The sequence below is a fragment of the Phalacrocorax carbo genome, chromosome 3, assembly GCF_963921805.1.
Source record: "Phalacrocorax carbo chromosome 3, bPhaCar2.1, whole genome shotgun sequence".
Lineage (NCBI taxonomy): Eukaryota > Metazoa > Chordata > Aves > Suliformes > Phalacrocoracidae > Phalacrocorax > Phalacrocorax carbo.
In genome coordinates this window covers 61687766-61708962 of record NC_087515.1, presented here as the reverse complement: position 1 = coordinate 61708962, position 21197 = coordinate 61687766, and the positions used below count along the sequence as shown (strand labels likewise).

Here is a 21197-nt window from a genome sequence, read left to right as displayed (position 1 = left end):
ATTCTTGAAAGAAAATTAGCTTCTCAGCTCAAAAGCACTGCTGCTGCATTTAGGAAATACTTGAGAAATAGGTGAAACATCAAATATCGTCAAAATGATACTGTGATAGTAATAATGGTGTGGGAGGGTTCCATTTTTGAGTCAGTAGCTTTAAAACACACAAGAATTTGCTACCTGATGCCATCTGTAAGGAGACTTTCTGCTCAGAAAATCCCAGATATGATGGCTGATGTATATGGATAGTATATTATTACACAGATTAAGACCACAGCTGCTTATATGTGTTGTCCCATGACTTTTGGGGTGAGATGTGTCCAAGGAAGCAGCTTCGGCAGCAAAATTACTTTGCAAGTTCCTGAATCGGGTTCCCAGCACCTTCACACTTTTTGCACATACACATACAATTGTGTCTGGGTCTGTGCTATAAATGACATCAATTAAATGAGCCAAATTAATAGATAAAACTTCTTTCGAATATGAAAGAAGAATGAGGGTTAAATCCGTTACTTCAATGTTAAGTTTATAGTGCAGCCCCACAAACAGTTTTGTCAGCATAAATTAAGGGGTTGATGAATTGTAGAGTGTGTGTGTGGGAACAACGAGCAGGGGATGGGAAGGTAAACACCTACTGCTAACACTGAGTTTGCCATGGAGGCCAATGAATCATGTTGTTCCGGCTTGGTAGAAGGAGTTTGTTTGATACACTTAAGAGAAACAAGAGGTCTCCAAAACCACAATCATGAGGATGCTTTGACATCCTCCTGGCATCTCAGGAGAACTGCTTCAAATGCCGGAACAATGACAAAGTCCATGTATTCTGAAGAGGCCAGATACTAAACACTGCTTAGGAGCTCCAAGAAAAGTTACCTCCTGCCCTCCTGAAACTGAAATACTGCATTAAAAGCCTCAGCAGCTGTGAAAGCTAAGGACTGTGCGAGCACTAGGCTTCTTTAAAATAATGCTACTTGATTTAGCTAGAAACTCAACCACCTCATTCTAAGCAACCACTTTTGAGAAATTTGTTCTGAAATTATTATAGGTTTGGGAGAGTCTTACTTTGACACCATCTATATCCATAACATGAAGAGCTGACTTGCTGTCTGCAAATGTCACCAGCATTTGACCTCCACTGATCCTAGTTAAAAAAAGCAGAGGAGAGAAAACAGTGCATTTTACTTCACCATTGAATGAAAAGCCTTAAAGTATGATAGTTTTGTACAGCTAGGTATTGGGCTTTAGTTGCATTTTCCTCACAACTGTATTTTTGGGGGAGGAGCAAGTGATCTATGAATGCCAGTTGGGCTCTTCTTCCCTGCCACCCTCCCTTGTGTGATCCCAGCACCCTGCCCTTTACTGGGTTGCTCCTGCAGCAGCAGTACAAACATCTCAGCAGCTGTTTACAGGATACCTAGTCTGATATCCACACTCCCTCTGTACTAATAACTTCCATGGCTCTGCATATCCCTCACCTCAGAGGACATGTGATGTTCCCAAAGACTAGTGCATCATCAAGCTCTAAGACAATTAAGAAACAAAAACAAAACCAAACCACCAAAGCATGTTCTTTTCTTGCTCCTTTTCTTCACAAGCAAAGTAGTGCTGCTGTTCCTGCAGGGCTGCTTTTGAACCCTCAACTTATATTTGGTACTTCATAAAACCACACAACCATACAACCAGGTCATCAGTTTTCTCCATTAAGAAATGGGTCAAATACAACATGAACAAGTTTCTGGTCTTGTTTCCCAGGTCAACTGTCAGGTCTTTGGCTTGTATTTCTTAAAACAGAAGTCTCATAGCTATGCTGGAGCCCTCTACAGAATCAACCAGAATGAAATTAAACTGCTCTGTCAGACGGTATCACAATCCCCTCTCAAACTGCATGAAGCTATGCTATTAAAAAACAAGCCAAATAACACCCAAAATAAAGAAGAGCCAGCCAGGAAATCCTAGTAAGTGTGAAAGAGTGCTGGAAGAGAGCAGACCTCCTTGGAGGATGTGAAGCAGGGCCCCAAGGACCCGCCAGCAGAAGCAATGCATGGAAATCAGGCCCAGATATAAAGGTGATGATTCACATCAAAGCCTCTGCTTTATGGCACCGTACTGTATAGAACTCTCCTCCACTTCAGCTAAGACAACTGTTAGACAACAGGTAAAAGATATTCAAAATACTTGTATTCAATTTCTAATGAAGAATTCAACATGCAGTAAAGGTATTCAGCATACTACTTTCTAATACAAAGTTAACTCTGTCAGGACAAAAAGGGAATTTCTAGTCTGTGTTTTTTAATAGATGACACGCCATTTCAGATTCCAAACTTACCTGACCAGAACAACAGTGCCATAATCCTCAAAGATTTGCATAAGCTCTGTACGCAAGTCCTCAGGAAATTCGTTTTTCTCTTCAGGCGTTGGCGATAGCAGATTTACCACTACTGTGGCATCCAGTGGTCCCTGGAAAGATGACACTTCCTGGAAAACACTCTCACGGGCAGCTTGATTAACTTCCTGAACTTCCACTTCTACAATAGCTAACACTGGCCTACATGAAACAAAGGAGAAACGCTTATTTAAAATTAAGATCAACATCATCCAATAGGAAATGCTTATATAAAATTAAAATCAATGTCAAGCAGTAGGACAGGTAAGAACTTAGTTGTGTGAAGGACAAACAGTGTCTTGTTTAAATTCTATACATCTCTGATGATTTTTAACTCCACAATGCCAAATCTCATTGTAAATACTTAATTAAGCCTGCTATACCTTAGAAAGAAGTGATTATTATGTATGTTCTACACAGAAAGAGAAGTGGAACAAATTACTTAAGGTCTTGCTGCAAAAAAGCACTGTGGCTAGTAATATAACCCAGAAGTTCAGAGTCTGGCAGGTTGTTTCATTTTTCCTGCAGTGGAAGTTCATGCCTTGAACACTGCTAATTATATTTACCAGCCCTGCACTAGCTGAACGTAACAGTGAGGACACACCATAAAGGAATTCAAATAACAATTGTGTGTAGCACTTCTGTCAAACCTGCAGTCTAAAAATACCAGGATACTTCACTCATTATCAAAGAGCTGTCTCCCAAAACATCTATAGATTGGGAAGGCAATATATTATTTTCTGTTTGACTAACAGAGGCCACATAAAGATGTCTTCTTCCAAAAACTAAGGACAAGGTACTCCAAGTATATAATGTGGTTACGGAGCAAATGTGTCAATACACTGCAAAGTTGCTTCTTCAGCCATTTCTTAAAAATGACCTCTCTGTGTGTTAAGTCTAAATCAAATTGAGAAAGCTGTCTGAAAGACTAAAGCTTGTCTCATCTCAGTGGATGCTATCCACATTCTCAGATTTCCACCTGCACATACACACAAAGCAGTAACTGGGATGACTACTCTTCTAACTATGTCAAAATTGCTCCCTCCTACTTGCAATAGAGCAGGCTCTGGAATACACATTACCAGAACATATGAAAGCAACAGCAGAGCTAGAAAGTAATAGCAAAGGGGGGAAAAAAATGTATAGGAAGTGTTAACTATTTCTATAAGCACAGTGAATCGTAATGCATTTCCAATATGTCACAAAGATATAGCTAAGCCCTTTTTCCAGCACAAACCCTGGGAAAGCAAACCTGCTGACTGTAATTAAAAAGCAGGTTTTTGCAGTCAGGTTTGCTGAAATAGAAAACCAATGTACAACAGCCATGTTTCACAGACTGCATCCTCAGGGTCCTATATAATGAGTGCAGCAGTTCCACTGTGCTTTGTGGAACACAGCAATGTCAAAGCCTTGACACAGAGAAACTGATTGCAAGAGGCATATTCTTCCATTGCTGGAGGAATACAGAACAGTCCTCGCAGCAAGAGCACCACGAGAAGCACAGAGCCAGCTACTGTGGGTCACTGAGCGCTGCTATGAGGAACAATATTGTAGCATTTCCACAGGGCATGCAAGGGGTGAGACAAAGATTATTCTGAATGCAAGGGAGCTTTCAGGGTGTATTTATTACATAATTTGTTTCAGAGAAGTGAAGCAGTGACAAGTTTAACCAAGAAAGGTCATTCATATCCCTAAAGAGAAGTTAGTGATATGGACCAACCAGAGGCACTGGTCTTTTTTTTTCCTCCTCCCATGTCCATTTCTAAGGGAAGCCCAGAAGCCCAACACTTCACTACTCCAAAGAGGTCACATGTGGCCCTATGTTCATGGCTTACACCTCTTCAGGCCACACAGTCCCAACCTCCTCCTTTCCCACAGCAAGCAGAGTGGGAGTCCACCAAAGCAGCTTGGTTTTGGTATCAGAGCTTTCCAAAACCAAGCAACAGAAAGCCCTCAGTTTTCTATAATTATCCAACCCTTGCTGAGATCACAGTGCAGCAGAAATCAATACGGGAACATAGATACTTGCCACTCTAGTATAAAACCCACTATGAGGGGGAAAAAACCCCAAACAAATTCTGAACACAGGATAAGGGTGTAATTCCTGTTACAGTCAGACTCGGCCCCTCACTCTGAAGGTGTAATTCAGTATGACACATTCTAACCTAGCAACCTTTTCTCTGATTATTCGCTTAGGACTTTACCTGTGGTCAGATGCTTGCAGCTCTGCTCTCCCATAGTACATCAAGGCTCCAGGGGTCCAGGTGTGCCTGACTTTAGTTTCAGCATTCAGATCACTGTCTAGGAGATCGATCTCTCCAGCTATGAAGCACAAAACATGATTTAAAACTCACTCGAAGTTAGTTTTATTAACAGTTAATAGTTATTTTACCAGGATGCACTTCACAGACCCTAGTAGTGGGAGGTGGGGTTTTTTTGTTCTTGTATGTACCAATCAAAGAAGAGCTTGTATCCTGAAAGATTTACAAATGAGGGACTAGGAAATAAACAACACAAAGGACAGGGAGTGCAACAGAGACAGTTGATCACTAGAATAAGACACCTGCAAAATGCCACCCAATCAATTACCTGTACAATCTGGGTTGACAGAGTCATTAGTATTTTTCCTCCTGCCCCATTATTGAGCATAGAAACAGACACTGTACTTGCAAAATACACTGCAAACCTGAATAATAAACAGGAATTGGAGAAATAATACACAAGAGATGGGAGAAAGCAAACCCATGCAAAACCAACCTCCAAATACTTCTTTTGCAATGCATTAAGGTGACAGTAAGTACTCCATATACTATGCTAGAGTGAGGTATTATATTGCTGTTGGTAACGGGAAGTTTTTGGTAACTGTTTGTGCTAATGGATAACTGTATCTCTTTTCTGTGGAGCTGAAAATGAGTTAATATGGAATATGGCATTTTGCCTAATCAATCGCACTGGGGCTACGCTTTCTTCTCAGAAGGCAAATAGACCCCTAGCCTACAGCAGCAAAAAGAAGCAAGGCAAAAGAATTAGAGCCAAGAGGCAGAAAAGCCTTGCCACCAGCAGTAAAGAGGAGGAACTCTGGCAGAAAACTAATTAGAAAAGCTTTGCAGGGCTGGGAAAGTGGGTGAACAGACAAGGGGTCAGTTATATACCCACGTGAGCTAGCTGTGGGAGGCCTACAAGCTCTAAAGAAAGGAACCTACCTCTGCTTTTGCAGACCACCAACATGGGAATTTTATGTGGACTAATGATTCTGTTGAAAAGCAACAGAACAATTTCTAGATTGCTACAGCTGGATTGTTTTCAGTTCCTCAGTGAGCTCCCAGCACCTTTTCAACCTGTAGCATGAAGCCTTTGTTAACACGCTCAAGAAGAAAGGGCTTTCTACTTCTGCAAGTTATTCTGGTGAAGCCAAAAGAACATCTGCTTGAGTAAAGCCACTGCAATTTGACTAAGCCTATGGGTCACATCTAAAGACAGTTCTCAGCCCAGAGCTCACTAACTCCCTTCCTTGCCATTCCCTACATTAAATCCCCTTATGTGGGTTCTGGACGAAATCTAAACTTTCAGAGAAAGAAGGAGGAAAGATCCTACACACCTGTTTTTTCAAAAGGCAGTTTCTTTCTCCACCAAAGCACTCTGTCAGTCCAAGCTGGGGTTCTGCACTTATCACTTGTATCATAAGCCTCTGAGCCAACATCATATTTATATGTTGGTCCAAAATTAATAGTCCCTTCGTGGAAGTCTTTAAAAATCTATGAAAAGAAATACCATCTTCCTGATTAAGTTACAGCTGAGGTAAGTGCCATTACGATCTATCAACTTCCTTGCAAACAAACAACATTCTGATTTTTAAACAAATAACTACATTTATGTACTACAAACAAGGGACTCAAAATGCAACTTTTTCACTCTTTCAAGGAATTAGACCAAGCCAACATGCAAGCATTCAAGAAAATGAGACACACTGCCTTACCTTTCCACTGGATTTTTGCTGTTGTAGTTGATCAAATTCCAAAAGTGTCTTCCAATCTTGACGCTTGAGAAAGTAAAAGACTTCCTCATATGTTAGATCGATGCGATAGTTAAAATCACCACACCAGAAGACATAGTCATGTGAGAACACAGTCCGCCCCTAGTTTAGAGGTACAGAACACTGTTAACATTAAATTACATTTATGAAAGCACCTTTTAAATGCACTGAAGTGTACAACTCAGTCTCTCTGAATTACTAAATACTAGATCTACTGTCACATTCTCTTTGTTAAAATCCATCTTGTGCTAAAATGGATTGGTTCCTTCACTGCCTTTTGCATCCTGCTAAGATGAATTCTGTAAACAAGGGTGTCAGACTCTGACCCCTATTTCCTGAAGGTATGCCTAAGCTGGGACACCAACTTTATATTCACAATTTGGCTATCATGAATATTAAAAATATACGTTGAAATCCCTAATACTTTTCACATACATATATTTACATATTCTAAATATAACACACAATGTGCTTCTTGGTACCAAGGCACAGTCAGCAACAAAGGTCCCGAGTAAGAACAAGCTCCAAATTTGATCTTAAGTGCATGTCACTGTTTTGTAAATGTATTGAAATAAAATGTCAATGAAAATTTACTCCAATTCTAGATTTAACATCCTATCCTCTAACCAGTCTTTTTTCTTTTTTTCCCAGTTAAACTATAAACCTCTAAACCCAAAGATTCTTAAAGGAAATGTTCCAGAGCTGTGGCTGTCACAGCACTAGAGGGCACTCTTTATATGCATTATACACACAGGGTACATTTAGCTATTGTAAATGTAAAGGACATAAAATAGTTAATGAGGTATTAGAAGGAAAAACTACCATAAGCACAACTTTATGGCCATTTGGAACAGATATTCTATGCAGGAAGTTCAGCCTGTCAGTATTAGTTCTTACATAAAACAGCTGATTGATATGCTGCATGTGCCATGCCTCTAAACCTTGCAAACAACAGGGAGTTAAAATTTTATGCTTTGCAACCTAAATGCCATTTTTTGCTGGCTAACCAGAATACACAAACTGGTCCATTCCCTCCTGGTTTAGGACCACTCCAGAGAGGTCTGAGAAAGCAAGCATTGTGGAAATTAAAGCAACCAATATTAAGGGAAGCAAAGCAGCACTGCTACAATCCCACGGGTTATCTACTGGCCTGAGGAGACAAGTGTGAAATAAAACACAAGGGTGATTGATTTGACACGATTTAGGGGAAAAGTTATTCATACAGACCAATAGTGCCTACTTGCCACACTCTGAGAAAAGCCAGCGGTTACTCGACAGTACACATTCATGAAGACAAAATGAAGGGAACAAAGTACTCTATCAGTGACCAAGAACTGATATATTGTACCCAAGCAGGAGCAGCTAAAGCACTGATGTACTGAGTGACTGAGGTGGTCTTTTAGGAACCCTCACTAACTAGTGCCAGCAAGAGCTATCAATATCATACTCTCCAGCACTAACACCAGTCACCTAGATCTTACCCATGAGGCCTTACAGATTTGTCAGTTAACTTGCAGCATCCTGAAAGATCGACTTCAAAACTGTTCAAAGGCGAGGACTCTTCACAAGCACTCCAGCAACTATATTTTTTGAAAGGCACAGAACTTTTTTAAAGCAAGCATTATACTGGGTGATGTCCAGTCTCCTGTGAAACATGCTTCCTTTTTTTTTTAAAATGTTTTCTTTACCATTTTCTTTTATATGCTCATTCTCCATGGCACTGGGATGACTTCTTTGATGACCTGTCATCAAAGACAGCCTGAGAGCAGCTGTAAAGATACAGCCTTTATCTCCAGTGTTTTTAGCATACATACACCTACACTTACCATTGGGAAGCTGAGCTTCTGTGTGATTTCTTTATAGTCTTCATTCCTCTCTTTCACCTGAGTCTGCCCAGCAGTTAAGTGACTGCATATAAAGCAAAAACTGGTACTATAGAACTGAAAACGAATGCTCACTGCCCCTTTATTTCCAGCTTTTCCTCCCATTCCCGTCTTCACAGTGTCTATTGCTACATCCCTGTATTTAAAAAAAAAAAAAAAAAAAAAAAAAAAAAAAAAAAAGAGAGAGAGAGAGAGGAGAGTAAAGGGCTGTGGGGACAAACATTCAATTAACTTTGGCAGCAACATACAGGAAAAGACAGTTTACAATGCCATGTCTTCTCCCCTCTAGGAAGCTTGCTGCTTTGAGGCACATCTTTTAGTTTCTTCATGATGTTAATGTACTTATGTTTCAAATTAAGTATAATACAATAGTATAGAAATAAAACTATTTTAAAGTCTTTTCCTCCTCTTCTTGTCCCTTCCAAACAGGCCAGCAAGTCAGCAAGTCATTATTTCTGAAATACTGGGAATTTTTACAGAATATACTCTTCAAGTTTACATCTCCCATGATCTTTAAGAGAGTGACAATAACTAAATTTACTATTAAGTTTCCTTTTACTTTTGAACATATGGTAATCTGTTTTTCAGACAGTTAACAATTTCTTTAGTGTTACTATGTGCTGACACCCAACTTCGCAGTTGGTGTGTTTTTTTCAATCAATTAAAGAGCAACAGGTCATGACCCATAATTTGTTAAATCAGATGCAATAAAATCAGTGGTTATTAGATACAACTATTTATCCCTAAACTCCTAAAAATGAGGTCTGTACTGATGACAAATTTCTTAGGTCCTCCATGTTGTTAATTACATAGTATTTCAATGTCCTGATTAGCATACACTTTACTATAGAAAGATGACTTGCTTGGCAAAGCAGACCACCTGCTCACAGGATAATTTCTCCCAGATAGCCAGTCTACTCTGAGAATTAAGCATGCCTGTCTGATCAGATAAGTAAATGATGAGATCACTGTTGTAACCAATCCCAGCACCATGCATGTCCTCCCCAGTGAGAAAATTTTACTTTCCAGATAGAAGTCAAGCAGATCTGGACTAGAATATTACTGGCTTTAAGCAAGGGAAAGGGGGAAAACCACTAAGTCTTATCTGAGTTATTGTCAAGCATTTATGATCTCAATGATGCAAGATGTTACAGGCTCTCTTTTTCCCCTCCTCTTCATTTTCCTCTCTCTCCTGTGCCCCCCCATCTTTTCTATACTTTTTCCCCTTTTTCCTCTCTTTTCCCAACTGCAGAAAACCTCCAGAAAAGACACCCTCGGGGAGGCAAAGGGGACCATCAATGTTTTCTATGAAAAGGTGGGTTTCAAGTGCTCCAAAAGATGCACATGTTCAGTCTTTTTCACGCTAAGGAGTTCTCCCTTCCTGCTGCCTGCCTACCCAACTGCTGACTGATATTTATCTGACTTGCATTCATGGCAAAGGTTATGTTGAGATAACCCACTGTGCATTCAAGTGCTGGTATTTCATCAATCCTTTCCCTGCTGTATAAGCTTCAGCTATTCTCTCATTTTATTTCTCTATTCTCGAACTTCTGTCCTAATCTCTTCAATCTTTGTAAGCACAGAAGCCTTTTTTTTGCACTTCTGATCATTTTTGTTTTCCTTTTCTAGATATGGGAAAAACTACGCAAGCATACAAGTTAGGTTTGATTATGTTCACATAGCACAAAGCACCACATTAGCATTAAATGATGAAACTCGGTCACTAAAATCAAACTTTTCCCTTTTTCTCTTGAGTTTCAAAGGGCTACATCCAATTCCTAACAGTTTGACAGCTGCAAGAGAGCCACTGTGCTGTTCTGCTTCAGATCTCCATTTAAACCATGCATTTCTTGCTGGATTACTCTAATTTCTTGTAAGACAGGTGAAAAGTCAAAAACTGACAGAAACTATTCTCTTCTGGATTACTTCATACCACCAAAAATATGTAATTCTTTAAAATCATGTTGAAGAAAGGTTACTGGGAAGGCAGCAATGCAAAACCATCAGGGTTACCTGGATTGCATTACTCTGCCTAGCCCAGAGAACTTGATGTTGCACAAGCTCTGCAGTCATCTTCCCAGTAGATCAGGCCAGAGGGAAGAAGGACGCAGCTTTTGATATTTTAATTACAAAATGCAGTGTCCAACCAGTGCCCCTAACATGGATTAGGGGGCACTGTCTGGATCACTCTAGACTTTAAGGACAGAGTGATCCCCAAAGATAATTTGGATTAATTACTCATTCCATACCCATTCACAGTTAGCTGCATAATTCTTGCTCATGGCAAAGGCATTTTAATGCAGAAATCCCTGTGGCTTGGTACTCTTATCTTTCCTCTTTAATAAAAGTAAGAATCTTCTAGGAACAAAAGGAGTTTGACCAGTCTCCAGGGACATCAGTGCTAGTAAGCTGAGGATACACAGCTCTGCACCCTCCTAACTAGGCACATAGTTCTGGTTCTTGCGACATCTAGGAGAGACAATCACTTAATGGTCCCTTATAGCTCCCAATTCTATAAAATGTCAGGGGGCAAAATTAGCTCTCTTTCCCCCCTCCCTTTCCACCTTCTCCACCATTCTTTTCAGACCTGGAACCAGCCCTGTTTCCATACGGAAACACTAAGGAGAGGGTTAGATTTAAAACCTGCCCTTTGGGCAGAGGCAGGCACTTGCCTTTATTTGGTGCTCCAAAGGCGCTCAGCCTTACTAGCTCAGGTCATTCCTTTTCCAGAAAGACAGCACCCAAACAAGGTGCTACACCCTTACTGCTCACCTGGAGCATGCCTGGCTTCTCAGCTGAACTAGAGGAAGGTATTGGGGCTTCTTGACCAGGAGGATGGACTCCAGACTACTGCTGCCTGGAAACACATCTCTCCCACATTGAGCAGAGAACGGAATCCAGGTTTGTACAATTCCCACCAAGCTGAAAAATCACTCCCACACTCTCTGGCCACACTCCAACAGCAGATGTTACTGAAGACACAGGTTGGGGTATTTTTCAATTTTGGTTTTGGTTTGTTTTTTTTTACCTGATGAAGGGGACATGATAGGGTCGTACAAATATGAAAAGACAAACACCAACAAGCTGCGCTGAAGTCAGCTGAATGTAGCGATGAGTCCTGGAAATAGCTTTTTGAAGCTGCTCTCCCCACATTTTTCTATTCGTTGTACTGGAACAAACAAAAAATCATTTAATGGAATCAAAAAACCCCACGTACAGTCAATAAAATGAGCAGATTAACCATGCCTTAGGTTTAAAGACATCCACTAAGCTGTACACATGCTGGCTCCAGAAATGGAAGTGCTGTAGGATGCATGGCAGAGACAGATCATACTTGTGAGCCAGCCCAGAGTTAGCAGGGTCAGTGAGCCCAGACACAGCTCAAAAATACAGTTATCCTGCTTCTGCTGGACGTGAGAGGGATTTTGTCTACTATGCTTAGAAAGACCCATGCTCACATGGCATTTGATATCCCCATCCACTGGAGGTAACTGTAAGCTGATTGTAGCAATCATAACCATAAAAACAAAAACCCATGTCAATCTCATGAAATGTAAGATTTCTTGTGCTCACAATGAAGAGAAGATCTTCTCTGACAGGGAGATGACTGGCTATGCGCAGCTGTTGGCTGTTCTTAGCTGAAGGTTTGTGGGTGGGTGCATATACCTTCGCTTCTGCAGAACTAGTGTTTCCTCATCTCCAAAGTAAACCGATACACGCAGACAGACTGCCAGCCCAGAAGCCACACTAAGCACTGCTGTAACTTGTCATTCCCAAAACAGACAACTAACTGGTCAGCCTGACAAATCAGCACGGGAAACGTTATGTTCAGGGTTCCAGATCTACTCCTCCTTCAGATTCAAAAGGACCGGTATACATCACAGCCTACTGTACATGTTGATGAGCCAAGCTCAGGGTTTACCTTTAACTCCTTCCGTAGCCATAATTTTCACAAATACAATTAGCCACAGAGACGTTTCAGTCAGTTTAGAATCCCCACATGAATGCCAATTATGTCTGTAGTCACTGAGCACATTTTTCTGACATCAGACAGGGGATTAAGGACAAGCGTTAAATGAGTGTCAACCACCAGAACCCTACTCTGACAATACAAAAGACTTAAGAGACTATGAAAACACAGTGTATTCTACTGTATAGAAGTTTACAGAGAAACAGCACTGTCCCGGTGCCATGGGCTAATGGCAAATACATTTCCAGCTACGATTACAAGCACCAGACTTGGAAGGAAGTATTCAATGCACCTGATCATATAAAGCACAATTCTGGAGACTTTTGTTTGGCTGGTTCCTTTAGGGGAGAAAGTTCTCTTTTTTTGGGTGGTTTTTTTTGTTTTGAGGTTTGGGTTTTTTTATTATTTTGGGGTTATTTTTAACATACCTGGCATTCACAATATTCCCTGCGTTTAATTCAACCATCTCTTCAAATCCCACTGCAAATATGTCAGGAGGGCAGTTATCATCATCTGTTTGCAAGAGGGAAAAGTCATACAAGAGTTACTATTTTGTTGTTTCTCCTAACGACTTGTTTTCTAATTTCTGTCAGAGATCATTCCTGTAGTTCTATCTTGTGTATTCCCTGCCAAGCTATACATATTCATAGCTCTTTTAAGATAATCTCACAAAACAACCCCTGCAGTTCCTCTGAAAATTTTTCCTGCTTTTCTCCCACCAGTTGGTCTCCATCTCTCTTGCAGGAAGCAGTTCAGAACAGAGCATTATACTGTAGCAATTTTAAGATGAGAAAATATTCAATGTTCTCTCTCCCTCACCCCACTCATCACTAAAGCCACAACATCTCCCTACCCACCATCTTTCATCCACTTATCATTTCACCCATCATACTTTTCCTTTTCTTTTTTTGACACTGATTGCTATGTAACTGAACTTACTGTCCACACACCAGTATGTCCCTTCCCTCTCAATGCCTTTAGTAAATTTATCTACTCATTTAAGGAAGTCCTTGAAGTTACTTCTTATCTTCTTTCTTCCAAGTCTAACTTAAGGTTAGGTTAGGTCACTCTAGAGCACGGTGGCTCTCCCTTCCCTGGCCCAGGCCTGTAGATATTAACCTGGTAATACACCAAAGATCCAATGCTCTCATATAATAGTGTCAAGCATATCTGTTGACCCATGATGTCTGTCCGTCACCTAAAGGGATTTTTTTTTAAAAAAACTGTCATATGACCAAGGTAACCGTAACTTAATTCAACATGAAGACCTAAATAGTAGACAATCATAGGAACTTAAATCAGACCTGCCTCAGAAAACAAGAACTGAAAGAAAACTAAAATATGCAGCAACTCTACGTAGACACAAGGGTGAAAATAGCACATGGCACCTAGCCTCCTTTACTGGCTTAACATGACAGGCACTGTCATATGTGTATTTCCCATTAATAATTTTGGGCATTTGTCTTTGAACACTTACCCATTGGTGTAGGCACTGCACTGACATTACCACAAACACAGACATTTGCATGGTCATACCCCAGCTCTGCCCCTTTACATAGCTCCCTTCCAGAAGCTGCGCAGACCTATCACATTATGGCTGCCTGTACCATTTAGTCCTGCTCCTCCGGTTCTCTCAGGGGAAGGCCTGGCAAGGCTAGCACATGACAGGCTCCCAACAAATTTTGATATCGCAGACATAGTCATGTGCTAACACATCTAAACCGTTTCTGAAACAGACTGGACCAATCACCCACCCAAGCTGCTCAGGGTGAAGTTGTCTGCACCTAATCACATATCCATGCACTCTGTCGCTAAGGGTTCAAACAACTCTTGTGGCTTGTGTAAGTAGCCAAGGATTTGACGAATGAATTCCTGAGCTTGGAGGTTAGGCACAGGAATATCCCTGTGATGCCTGCAAGAAGCTAAATGTTCCACTGTAACAATAAAAGCACAGGTTTTGCCATAGTTCTGCAACCACTCAATTTTTAAACAACAAAACATTCACTTTTCATTTTCCTTAATAAAATCTGTAAATCAATTACAATACCCGACCTTGTTCTGTAAATAAGAAATTCAGCAGCAAATTTAAGCAAGTCACAAGCACAAGAGCTTTCTATACTGCTAAAGAAAGGAAATTGCCTTCAACAAATGTAATAACTCTTTTTGTCTGAAGGTTTTGATAGTAACATTTCCAGACAATCTCAGAGTCCAGACTGTACAGGCAAGTTTAGCTCCAGATAAATATCAAGGAGACATTCTGAGGACACCTAAGCACGTAGCTCCCACTCGCAATGAAGAACAAAGGACAGAGATATGGAAGAAGAAAAAAAAAAAAAATGGGATGCAGCATAAGCAGATGCACCCTATGATGGTGTGAAAGAGACCTCTGAATTCTCACCTGCTGAAGTTTCAAAGCAGAGTCACCTGGCACAGACTCACGAGCTGCTCTGACTGTCAGGAGCCCTTCACATGCACTGTTCCACTGCTAAGGGAAGGCAGCACAAGTCTACATGGGGCTGAATACACCCCTGAAAACTGACAGAAAATGCCCTCTAAGATGCACTGCCTTTGGAAAGAACAGCTGGTCAAATCTGTGTCCCAACTCACTGTCCCTAGAGATGCCAGCAAATACTGCTTACACGTTTTGACTATGAAGTCTTACCCTGAAATTCAGAAACTCCAGAGAGCTTGGGAGAATCCAGCAGCCAGTCTGTCAGCTCGCTAGTACCAAGGATGTTACTTCGAAACTGCTTCCCTCCATTCACGTTCCAGGTCCCGGTGGCAACACGAACACGGTTGAAGCTTGTGAATTCAAACTGACGCTCTGACATGGCCTTCAAAATACTTGGAGTTACTGATGGAAGAGGGGAGACAGAAAGAGAGTGTGTAAAAGAAGAATGTGATGTAAAAGGACAGAAAACATACAGACAGCAACCATACAGTCACTGAGAAATAATGACATTACCCTAGCAGCAACAACACAAAAGCTAAGGAATAAGTCCATAGGCAATTACTACAAGATAAGTACAATTACTACAAGATCAGCAATTTCTCTTCCAGAAACCAGGTACCCTTTGAAAGCTTGTAAAGGGCTGGTCAATCAGCTTCCAGCATACTTTTTCCCGCATTTCTTCAAGTAATAAGCAAACAAATTCTTTTTCCTCCCTTAATCTTTTCAGTTTAGCCTCCAGCAATCAAGCATGTCACAAGTTATGACTTAAATTCAAGCCCTAAGAAGTTTGGGCCGGGGGCGGGGCGGTGTGGAAGACGGAAGGCAGTACACAGTCGCACATCAGTCCAAAACTCGCACTGTTGTGGCTCTTTAGCCTGGTCAGAACTCCTCACTGGAAACTGTTATATTAATTTATTTTTGATGAGTATAGAAAATTAGCAGTGTGCTTTTTTTGTGTGAGCACCTGAGGTAACCTTAATCTTCAACTACCTGATTTGCACTGGCAGTCAGGCATAGAGAAGCTATCTGTATTTTCCTTGTGGTCTGCATCAGGGAACAGCCCCAGGATTGAAGTAGCACTGAATGGTTCATGCCTATCCTATTAAAATCCAGTAGTTCTCTGGAGCAAATTGACCACCTGACACTGCTTGTGGGGATAATTATCCTATATTTTGCACTCAAGTATCTTCTCAGAGAGAGCTAAGTTGGATTACTCTAGATGGGTGTAAACAAATGTGTATATGTTGTAGACTACCAGGGCCTCAAGTAAAGCAGGGAATGAACCAACATAACAACATAAATGTGCCTCTAAGGATCCAAATGGCTAAAAGCATGTGCAAACTGCAGGCCAAAATTAAAGAGAGAAAAAATCCGAGCCCAAGAGGCTTCCTCAAGACAAACTCAGACAGGACCAGACTGGGAATATAGCCCTAAAATCTTTCTCCCTGGTCCAAATCCTCTAAACTGTCAGAGGAGATTATCATCAAAGAGCAGACAAACATACTTAGAAGCCCAACACGAAATATGAGAAACAAGGACAATGGAATCAGAACACAGAATTGTGTTATGGTCACTTGAGAGCAGTGTTTTAAACAAAAGATTTGTGCAAAAAGTAGCTTATTTATTGATTTTTTTCAGAACAGTGCAATTGCTTACATCACAGAGCTAAAAACACACAAAAGAAAACAAAGGATTTACACTGGCCTTACCCAGCAGTGCAGTGTGGTCCATGAGCATCTTGCCTTTGTCTGCATATTCCTCACTGAAGAAGTCACCCATGAGCAGCAACTCGATGGCTTCCTGCTTTACTGCATCAAAAAAATTTGACTGAATGGTGCGAGAGACGGAGCGGGCGCCATCCTTGATCTTTCCAACCTACATCAGACAGGAATCATCAGTGCAATACTGAAGAGTAAATCAGACATCTTTCTTTACTAGTGAATGAACAGTTTTGCCTTTTTTTTTTTCTTTTTTTTCTTTTTTTTTTACCTTGTGCTTTCCCTCGAGGGCACGACTGCCAGTAAATACTCTGCTCAGGTTATGACCGTTGAGAGTCCACATTGCTTTGTAGGATTCCACAAAGCGCTCAGTTATAGATTTAGAGTTCAACCCAAGGCTCTCTAATTGAGCAAACAGGACCTGGATTAGGTGCAGAAGGAGAAGAAACAACGTTGTTCTTAAATATGTTTTTGCTTTTTATCCTCAGGTTAAGTATTCTGGCCAGCACCATTCTGTATCATAGAGCTGGCAAGACAGACTTGTATCACTGGGGCTTATGCCCTCTTTTCTGCCCTCCCCATTGAACAGACAATGTATGTGGTACAAGCATCAATGAAAGGTCCTCCGACAAACTCACCTCCAGTGCAATGAAGGACTGTACACTATTAGTACGATCCAGGCAGTCCAAACAATTCATTCGGAAAGTACCTGTCTGCAGACTTTGGTAACCAAACACAAGAGGAGGGAGGGGAAAAAAAGGGATATTTTAAAATAACATCTAACCATGAGTGGATTGAACAAGATCATCAGATGTTCAGCCTGAATATAGCCACCCACGTTTTGACAGTGCAGGCACATCGTGCACAATGTATTCCATTAACACGTCTAATTACTGGACTACATCTGCAAAACTGTATTAGCAAATCCATGCGCTGGTAATTTTCCAGGTTTCAAACAATAGACATTCAGTCAAGCCAAATAATCTGTTTAGCACCAAGACCACACTTTACCTCAAAACTGTATTTCAAGATGGTCATTTATGCTTATGGTCCAAACACAGTGAGCAACCTGGGAAGGCCCAGACAGGTAGTGCCTGGCTATGCTGGGACAGAGGGGCAGGGACACTCACCGTGGACTTACATTCTCGCCCTTTGTGAAGATTCCAAAGTCTTCCCAATGCAACTTCAGCTGAGGCCTCAGCAAATTTTCCAGTTTCTCAGTTTTCCCACCTTTTGCAAATTGGTGGTAGTCAAAGTTTATCATGGGAGTGTCTTCCGCATGGGAAGAGGCCCATAGCAGTTTCTGTTTAGATAGAAAATAGAGGAAAACAATTCCTGCTCAAGCTACAGTGTAAGGACTGATGCCAGCATGCTTTTATTATTACTAAACTTTGACTGTTTATCACATTTTTAATATTGAGAAGTTCATAGGGAATTTTGAAAGGCCAGACATGAAAAAAGCAATGAAGTTCCCTATTTGTTTTCTTTCCAAAAGTAAACTGGATTGTTAGACACCAACTTTTCTGCAGGTGAACTCAAACTGTAACTGCAAAGTACACCTCAGAATTGCTGCTGTCTGCAGTGGCAGCCCTGCAGCAGTGGGCTGCTGCCTCTGTGCATGAGGGTGTACAGCAACAGCGATGCTCTGGGCAGGGTCAGGACTGGGACCCTAATGGGAAGGGTGTCTACAGCTGCTTAAAGTACAGGGGCATAACAGTGCATGGGTGTATTTCTCAATCATTCCTGAACTGCTGAGACATGGGAAAACATGGCCCTAATTTAGGCAGCGGGTGCCTGGGGAGGAAGTAAGAAAGAAAGAAATGTCCCAGGAAACTTATTATAAAATGTTTGTGGCAAACCACAAAAGTGAAAGAAGAGGCACAAATAGCTTTATTATTTCATCTCCAATTTCCATGACCTCACATGCATTTCCGTAATCACCACAGATTTCATTAAGGTATCTGTAATAGATAGGACAATAATACATCCTGCTTTCCATGACAAAGCCAGAGAGATCTGTTATATTAACTCTAGCTTTGCAAGCCTTTGTCTATTCCCTTCCCTCCTGCACATTCTCACCTCAAGAGACAGATACTTTACTCCACTTGGATTGTGACACAAACCAAAAAAAACAATTCTGATATTACATTAAAAGTGTACATGCAGCAGTTACACCAGCATAATTGTATAAAGTAAGCCATTAAGCCTTTCCTGCAGGAAGAAATTTAAAGCTGTTGCAGGACGTTTGGTGAGAGACGTGCAGAACACATTTCACTGCACTGTTAGAAAAGCCAAAATGGTTTTCTAACGGTATCTGCTTGTCTGTGGTCGACACCTCAACTTGCCTTTACAGCTGCTGGCACTAGTAATGCACTTTAGGATGCCATTTACCCACTGCCTCAGCATAAATCATTGTCAGAGTATTCGTAACTCTACACTACAGCACTGATTTACTGTAAACATAATTACATACAGATAGGGGATGCTTATGAGAGGAACAGTATTACTGGGAACAGTATTGATTTTTGTTCTGGTAACAGCTGATTCAGGTTACAGCTGAAGGTAAGTTGGTCTTTTACTATTTTTCATTTGTTCCTGTTGCATAAATGAATGGCAGCGGTGACATGCTGATCAAGGAAACCCACAAGAATATTTTTGACCAACTCTGATAAGAATTACTAAGATTACACCAAGACTTGGGAGAAGAGGAAGGAATACAAGCAAAGGAAGATGGAGAAACAAAGAAATAAGCTAATGACAGAAAAGGATAAAAGTTTTCATTCCTAGTAATTCCCCTACAACTTACTTTCTTTTTAATTCAAGCTCTTTTAAATCATCAAAGTAAAAATTAGCTATATATTCTTTCCAAACATCCATTTATTACAACTCAAAGACAAATAAAAGACCAAGAGGTGGTTGTTTTGAATGGGTACAAAACTTCAGTTTCCAGTGCTCTCAGTCAAAATTCGTTCAGCTCACAGAGTGCCTACATAATTGATTTATTTTTAAACATCAATAAAGTTTAACAATTTAAAAAGATCTTTATTTAAAGTAGATGAATGAATACAAGCTTTTTATTCTAGAGGTGCCCTGTTTCTGACTTAATTTCTGTTTGTATGATACTGGCCAGAACACTGTCTTCAAGAATGCAAGTGTTTGATAAAATACCAGTATTAAATTAACAAGAAAAGTCAAATTTGTATCCTCATAAATTATCTAAGCATTTTGCAAGTGACCATCTCTCACCCCTAAATTTCAATGTTTTTGCAAAATAAACTATAAAAACTATTTTAAAGATAGGGAAATGAAGACATTTTAGAGGCTTATCTGTGACATGCAGAAATTCAGTAAGAAGCTGAAAACAGAAGCTAGAACCAGACTTCACTTATGTACTTTCTTCATTGCCTTGCAAGCTTTAGCCATAATCACTTTTATTTGGCCATATTCTGTACAGGGGGAGACTTTCACTTTGCCACTTTCCACTGGGGAAGCCAATAGTCCTCCCCAGCTCTTTTGGAGGAGGAGAAAATGGTCACACAGAAAAACTGCCAAAAAAACCTCAAGATACTCCTTGTCTCAAGTACATTATTCTGACAGAGAGGGAAACAAATCAGGAACTATTTAACTATTGTGTTTCACACAATAAACATTTGAACGCAGAACTGTTGTATCATTCTTTACCAATGATAAATACGTAACACTAACTACAGGTGTGTACTTAAACCATTCCTCCTGTTATTCCTAGGAGGATATAGTCCAAAGCACCTATGTCGTATTTCTAAAGCACCAGACCTTTAGGAGGCAGACTTCCATCAACCTCCAGCCAGATACAGGCAGCTATGCACTGCCACAAATCCTACTCTGTGCCAGTCTAGGGCTTCAAGTACACATTAGTTTTAAAAGTCTGGCCATGAGAATGCTGCACTAGAAGTCAGTGGAGCTTTAATTCTACAGTGCCCGACACCCTGAAAGCATAACCCAGATGCTTTCAGGTATTAGTTGTGCCTACGGACATGTAGGGGCCAGGAAAACTTCTCTCTTCATACACCAGGCTGTCATCTAGTGCTCAGGCAACCAGTTCCCATCACAATCAGTGCAAGACAGCTACTTCCCACTACAATCAGAGCAAGATAGCTTGCTTATGTTCAGCGAGCCAGGGTCAGGGCCTGACCCCCAAGCAGTTCTGGCAATCCCACGAGGGACCTGACTGGATAGGTGACTACATACCATGACAAAGCTGACCACAATTCATTTCTGCAAATGTGAACTACTCTTAGGAGAATTAGGGTGATTTTTTTTTTTTAAGTCTGCTTAAAGATAATGTACATAAATGTGTGAAGAAATAAGCAGGAAGACGGTGCTGGAAATTAAGCCGTGACACTATGAGGCTCCATTCTCTCAGTATGGAACATCTAGTAAAGAGGTAACATCATTTCTTAAGATATAATATTCATCACCTACTGGGCCAGAAGGGAAACAGAAGAACATGGAGGCTCTGGAGAAATCAGCAGTTTAAAAAAATTTTTTTTTTAAATCTTTGCTTTTACCTTAAAAGCTCTGTTGAGCACCTCCTCCCCTCCTCTGCTTCCCAACAGGTTAACGATCACTTGCTTTCCATACTGCTCTTTCAGAAGCATCATATGCCTAAGGCAAAAGTAACCACAATAAGTACTAAACAAAACCATGTTATGTTGCCTACTACCTTTTTCAAAATACAGAAGTAGAAATTACTGGTTGTTCCATCCAGCAGAAAGTTTCAGCCAC

The 21197-nt window shown here is 40.7% G+C and overlaps 1 protein-coding gene across 2 annotated transcripts in view; it reads right to left on the bottom strand.

Moving 5' to 3' along the window:
* Positions 1 to 21197, bottom strand: part of SYNJ2 (synaptojanin 2) — a 67364-nt gene that overhangs the window by 10553 nt on the left and 35614 nt on the right. For both annotated transcript variants that reach the window (XM_064447099.1, XM_064447100.1), the window contains 14 exons: positions 20981 to 21077; positions 17564 to 17736; positions 17072 to 17153; positions 16705 to 16854; positions 16425 to 16590; positions 14926 to 15117; positions 12692 to 12776; positions 11322 to 11462; positions 8237 to 8429; positions 6354 to 6512; positions 5976 to 6132; positions 4582 to 4699; positions 2321 to 2539; positions 1057 to 1135 (listed from right to left, as the gene is read on the bottom strand). In XM_064447099.1, the coding sequence (XP_064303169.1) occupies positions 1057 to 1135; positions 2321 to 2539; positions 4582 to 4699; positions 5976 to 6132; positions 6354 to 6512; positions 8237 to 8429; positions 11322 to 11462; positions 12692 to 12776; positions 14926 to 15117; positions 16425 to 16590; positions 16705 to 16854; positions 17072 to 17153; positions 17564 to 17736; positions 20981 to 21077 (2011 nt within the window). The remainder of the gene's footprint in view (positions 1 to 1056; positions 1136 to 2320; positions 2540 to 4581; positions 4700 to 5975; positions 6133 to 6353; positions 6513 to 8236; positions 8430 to 11321; positions 11463 to 12691; positions 12777 to 14925; positions 15118 to 16424; positions 16591 to 16704; positions 16855 to 17071; positions 17154 to 17563; positions 17737 to 20980; positions 21078 to 21197) is intronic.